This window comes from Syzygium oleosum, unplaced genomic scaffold (assembly GCF_021117445.2).
Source record: "Syzygium oleosum isolate NSW1041296 unplaced genomic scaffold, Sole_v2.1 Sole_v2.10, whole genome shotgun sequence".
Lineage (NCBI taxonomy): Eukaryota > Viridiplantae > Streptophyta > Magnoliopsida > Myrtales > Myrtaceae > Syzygium > Syzygium oleosum.
The window spans coordinates 2,071,645-2,078,023 of NW_026607494.1; the positions used below are offsets into that span (position 1 = coordinate 2,071,645).

The 6,379-nt window shown below is 42.5% G+C and overlaps 1 protein-coding gene across 1 annotated transcript; it reads left to right on the forward strand.

Annotated features, from left to right (window-relative positions):
- Positions 1-3,631: 3,631 nt before the first annotated feature.
- Positions 3,632-4,117, forward strand: LOC115678612 (protein MKS1-like). The gene has a single exon (XM_030601994.2). It carries the CDS (start codon positions 3,728-3,730, stop codon positions 4,049-4,051), a length of 324 nt encoding a protein of 107 aa, XP_030457854.2. The 5' UTR covers positions 3,632-3,727; the 3' UTR covers positions 4,052-4,117.
- The last annotated feature ends 2,262 nt before the right edge of the window (positions 4,118-6,379 follow it).

Consider the following 6,379-nt stretch of genomic DNA (forward strand, 5'->3'; position numbering starts at 1 on the left):
TCCCCCAAAACCGAACCAAATAGGCCCTAATATGTATCTACATTGATGTGGGTAGCCCACGGTTTAATTCGATTTTGAATATGTGAACTTTGATGAAACAACATCAAAATATCCCGATTCATCGTTCAATAGTTAAGCAGTATCAATCGCAAATCTGAATGAGTTGAGTTATAGATGACCCAACTAAGCTTTAAGTGCATAGATCTGTTGTGCATGATGATACCTAAGATAAAGGAGTGGAGTCCATGACACTAAAGATAAGTTAAAATATTGCAAGTCTACCCCAACCGCATCACAGCAAAAAATATTTTTTTAGAAAAAAAAATTGCTTGTGTCTCTTACAAAAAATGAATGAACAAAAAATATTTTCATTATCTACGAAAATTTTTAGACGTAAATTGTTATCGATAATGAAAAAATGTTCCATTGACTAATGATTTCAAACGATCATTTTTAGGAAAATATTTTTCAAATCATTCATTTTTCGCAAATTAAACGAAACCTACGTATTACGGTGTTCCCGTAAATAGCTAGCCATGGTGGAGTTAAGTTGCTTTCCGGCCTTCGTCGGTCGGTCGCGTAGCAATTGTTAAACTTCGTGTTATGTCAACCTCACGCTCCACCGTGCCGTCCAATCTGTCATTCAAACTTCGTACATATATATGAACGCTAATAATAACTTCATCATCAAGTCAATGTGGTCACAACCATATATAATTAACTATATCTAGTCCCAAATTCGTACCGATTATTTTACGAATAACAGCAACAGATATGGGGAATGCTAAGAGAAGGAATGGAGGACGAATAAGATCACTAAGGATGGGTCCTTGAACAGGATCTTTCGTTTGTGGATCAGTCGAATCCACCTTCCAGTTTCCAGCTTGGGTCACCATGGGATGAAGCAGGAGTCGCCTAGAGCCTTGGCTAGCTGTTTTGTGACCAGCACTTTCATTGAATTCAATTCCCCTGAAAATCGGGTGAAAAACGTCATATGCTAAAGGGATAAGTTCACGAGAAGTCCTAAAATTTGTCACGAAAGTGCGATTGAATCATAAAACTTGCAAAAAGTACAATCAGGTCATAAAACTTGCCAGATCAGTTCAATTGAGTCATTCCGTTAACTCCGTCCGATTTGGCTATCGGAAAATGCTGATGTGTCTTATTTTATTACTTTTTTAAGACATGCCGCGTCAGAAAAATATTTTAAAAATAAAAAAAAATACAAACTAAATTAGATTTAAAATAAATAAAAAAGCTAAATTTTAAAATAAAAATAAAAAATAAACTCAGGTTGTAGCCAAGCCCTCACTAGTGCCACCGCCACAGTCGCCGAAAACGGCCAGTAGAGGTCGTTTGGGCCTTCTCGAAGCCCGGTGACCCTCGTTGCCCCAAGCGAGGCCTTGGCAGCCCTCGGAGAGGGCTTGTTGGCCCGAATTTGAGGGAGGGCACGGCCCTCACCCCAAATCTAAGCAAGGATCACCGGCTCTCGCCTGGGGTTTGGAGATGCCTTGCTTGGGGAGTGCAATAAATTTGAGGACTTGATTGTACTTTTTGTAAATTTTAAGACTTAATTACATTTTCATAATAAATTTTAAGACTTTCAATGCACATAAACGTATACTAAACAAATTAAAGTGGAACTGAAAAGAGAACCTTGGACTAGAACCTGCCTAGGCTTGAGTTGACCACGCAGATGCAGAAACAGTTTAGTTTTGGCCGAAGTCATGCGGTCAATTATTTATGGAAATATTGATCCCACCTCTAATAACTTTCTTGAAGTCGGTCTCGAAATCACAGCACACGACTTGTGAAGGGATGCAACCTTGGGCAATCCTGCTTCGTTGACCAAGAGACGCATTCTCTTTGCTCAAAATTCTGAGCATTGGTTTAGGATTATGGAAATTTAATGTTCCAACTTTAACAAGTCGAATGCTTCTATAAGGTGACATGACTTATGTATTGCCAACGTGACATGTTCTTTCACCGAAAGGGGAGAGTTCGAGCGGCAACATTAACATCGATTTACGAAATGACAAGTTCAAGATCGAAAATTAAACATCTAATTACGAAGTTAACCAAATGAGTAGATGCGTGTAATATACTCGACTCTACAACCGTTGTCAGTTGCAATCCATCTATCTCAATAGGTTGGTTTCGATGGTAAGATGAGTATTTTGACTCATTTGGTTCAATGCGCAATTAGATTTCTTAAGGAATGGGATTCATATTCTCATAATCTTCATGTTTGGAGAGAAATCAAAATACGAAATTGGATTCCACATGGAATAAGACTTCTCGAAAAGTATGGAACCTAGCAAAGTATTGAGATTCCAATTTCGCATTTTGAACACCATTTCAAACCATTAATACCCAACTCAATCACGGTCGCCGCCGCCAGCACCGGTTCCGGCATTTGCCGATCGCCAGTGCAAGTTGCCAATTGAAAAGTATTTTTTTTTTCCTTAGAACGCCAAAATTTTTGGCAATCTACACAAGGAATGAGATTACTCTGAATGCAAATTGTCACAAGCTCGCATCCTTGCTCACTCAAGCTCGCATCCTAGTCTTTTTGATTGGGTCGATCTTGGACTCGGACAGCCCGCATGTATGAGTCGCGCACGTGCCGTGGCACGGGCCTAATCACAACCTGGTCACATGAGGCCAAATCTAAGCCTGAATGGATCATCACGCCTATATCGATCATGAACTATCTTTATCAAGACGTCTCTCCATAGATCAAGCCACGACCTGTGCCGATGTTTTTATTCGACCCACAAACACATAGCCTTGCGAAGCACGCCCAGCTCGCTCAATGCTCGGCCACGGGTTCAAGGCCAACCCGGGCCATTTCCGATGTCGAGAATCGAAGGTCCAGCAGGATTCCATTCGAGAATCCCTCGTTATGAAACCAAACGAGGCCTAAGAAGCAAAAGTTCCAACCTACGGAAAAGTAACCACCTTTATTAATAGTTTAATCAGCTTTCGTAAATCTTCTGATGAATGTTCTTTGATTCTTCAACAATCCCGGATGGGCAAAATTACCTTTTCGTAAGAGTTCAATCACGTGTCGATTGACAAACCTCGGACTCGAAATCTTCTGCTCTGAATTTTATGTCAAAGTTTTCATTTATGCGATTCTTACCTTTGACTTACCTTTGACTTTTCCATTGTTTTAACAAGAACCCACGATGGTACTGTGCCGATTGAAAAGTTTTAGATCTCCTGTTCTCGAGCACAAAGATTCAACAACAAAAGTAGAAGCCCGAATGATATAAAAAAAAATACAAAGGAAGAGCTCAGCGTTGACATTTTAAAATCTGGGACTTTTGACTCGATCGGTTTGACCCTGTCATGTCACCTTTCTTTCGTCCTCTTGCTACGGTTCAACCACGTCAAAACACTCAGGCGATTTTTTTACGTATAAACAATTCGCAGCCGGCAGAATTAACTCAGTACGGCACTAGAATAATGACTAAAGATTAGCACGGACCGTGTCAAAGTAGAGACCAGTTATTTGGCGGAGCCTCAGTCAACTTCATTCTCTGTCAACTCGCGTTACTCTGCATATATAAGCAAATGCATCGGCCGATTCAGTTCCCATGCAGTAACGCAGAGCAGAGAACAACTTGAAAGCTCATCGACAAGCTCGAGAGAGAGAGAGAGAGAGGTGTTAACCGGGTGTCTTCCTTGATATTATTTGGTTACAGTTAGGACCCCGCTGTAGATGGAGTTCGCAGGAGGAAGCGGCGCCAGGAGGGTGCGGTTGCAAGGTCCGAAGCCGGCGGAGTTAGCGGTGAGCAAGGAGTCGGCCAAGATCAAGAAGAAGGTTCGAGCGACGAGCCCTTCGGCTCCGGTCATAGTGTACTTGAGGTCGCCGAAGGTTATACACGTGAGGCCCGAGGAGTTCATGGATTTGGTGCAGAGGCTGACTGGAAAGAATAACCAAGTGGCGAAGGCGGTGCCATCATCGGATGTCTCTTCGTCTTCTTCTTTGTCGTGGCTGTCCTTGCCGTCCCCGTCGTCTAGTATCGAGTACATTTGTAGGTAGAGAGAAGGCATTGCCGGCATGCAGCTTTCGGCTTCGAAATGTGTCGTTTTGTGCTAACACAATGTAACAGGAAGTGGATCAGTAGTCTGTCCTTACAAGATTTGATGTACTTAGAAACTCATGGTCGTGAGGAGTTCACCCTGTGCATGGTTATATCTCTTTTCACATAATAGGTGCAAAGTTACTGTCTTGATTACATTTTCAATCCACCATGAGTAACCTACTGTTGAGGAGTGTTCAAAGAGTTACGATCTGTAACCGGCCATTGGTAATGTAGGTAGATTACTCGGAGAGTAAATGGATAACTGGTATTTGAAAAAGAATGAGTATAGTAAGATAATGAGGATTTGATAGAGATTGAGATTCCTTATTGGGAGTAATTGGGTGCTCAGATTTACAGAATGGAAGTATAGTTGGGCGTGAAAGTTGGGTTACAAGTGGCAGATGAGGTCTTATAGAAGTTCAAATTCTTCCGCGGGGCCACGGCGAGAGAGAGAGATGTTGTAGACGAGGCGGCAGGGCACAGCTCCTGACCGGTAGGATTGTACCATGCTCGGGCCAGCACTGCCGATTTGCTACCCTTAGCTCGCGACCCTAGATTCGCGATTCCCAACCTGCCCGAGGCTGGTGCACTGGTGGCAACCCACCGCAGCAAGCAACCGAGCTCATTTTGAGAGAGACAGAGACAAGAACCAATAGTTCCAAAAAGACAAGAACCCACCATGTAATCTTTGAGATATTATAGCATCTGAAAGTACTTTCTTCTGCTCGCATCATTTTGTTTCTATGGATAGAAGTAATCCTCGTTGTACTTAACAATCTTCTCTATGATTATAAAACTGCAATCACTCCTTCCCCCGAGACATACAATCAAAGTAAATTTAGCTTTTACACGCTAGAAATTAGAGAAAGTAATGCAATCGCTTAAGAGATTGTTCATGGGCCCGACTATGCGCAAGGTATCGTTGCCTGTACCAGATCTCTCCTTCAGAATGTTCTTCTGTTGGGTATCCATGGGCACTCGAGTAGAACAGCATGCTCTTGCTGTGCGGTAAACAATTATTCTGTTTAGCCAAAGATAGAAAAAAACTGTAATGACCTTCCCCAGGCTGACTGCTGTTTTGACGCCAAGAAGCAGTTGCGAAACACCAATTTGAATCGAATCGGTAAAGGCTCCGAGACTTCCATCAAAGAGGGGCAGAGGCTCGTAATAGAACCATCTACTCAGTTGGTAGCATGTTCTCCTTCAATTGCTTGGTTCTTCCAATCTTGCAACGATGCCTCGCACTCAGTTACACATTTTACTACGCTTAAACCGTTTGTCATTTTTAAAGTTTTTCCAACTTACAAATGTTGACAGATAAGTACACATATAAATTGTTCCTCGCCTACTGTTTTAAGTTTTGATAGTAAAGCTAAAAGTTAAGTCTCTCACCCTTGAGAAAAAAATCACAGCCTTATGGTGGAAGAACCAACCAGCAACAAAAGGAGTGCACTGGAGGAAGGCCGAAGTTCTCAAACAGAGAAAAGACAGGGGAGGCCTTGGGTTTAGGGATTTAATATCTTTTAACAAGGCCATGCTGGGTAAACAAGCTTGGCAATTAGCACAAAATCATACAACTCTGTGCAGTCAAGTTTTAAAGGGTATCTACTACCCAACCAAGAGCTTCTGGAAGGCAGAGAAGGGATCCAGACCATCTTGGGGATGGCAGAGCATACTCATGGGGCGCACATCAATTGAAGACTCAGTCATGTGGTCAGTAGGGAATGGGCACAATATTAACATCAGGGAGGATAAGTGGCTCAAAAGGGGAATTATAGGGGGACCGGCTAATGCGGGGGACCCAAAAAAGGTTGATGAATTGATAGACCAAGAGGAAAGCACATGGAAGGAACCGCTTTTGCGACGACTATTCGATGAACAGGTAGTACGAGAGATCCTCACAGTACATATCAGACCACAAATGAATGAAGACAAACTGATCTGGACGGGCACGAAGGAAGGCGACTACACTGTTAAGAGCGGTTACAACACCCTTCGAAAAAAGGTAAACACAGAAACTCAACCTGCCTCCTCCTCTCATCAAACTCCTACTAAACTCTGGAACAGGATATGGAGAATGAAAACTCCCCACAAAATCAGAAACTTTGTATGGAGCGTATGCCAAAACGCACTACCAACGAAGGAAAATTTGTACAGAAGGAAACTGGTACCTGATCTGAATTGCTCATTCTGCCAAGTTCATGCAGAAACCACAGAACATCCATTCCTACTATGCAAGTGGACAAGGGAAGTCTGGGATGTTCCTGCACTCAACATCCAGATCT

What these genes read in the sequence shown, in the direction of transcription:
- LOC115678612 (XM_030601994.2), top strand. Translation starts at nt 3,728, where the DNA reads ATGGAGTTCGCAGGAGGAAGCGGCGCCAGGAGGGTGCGGTTGCAAGGT.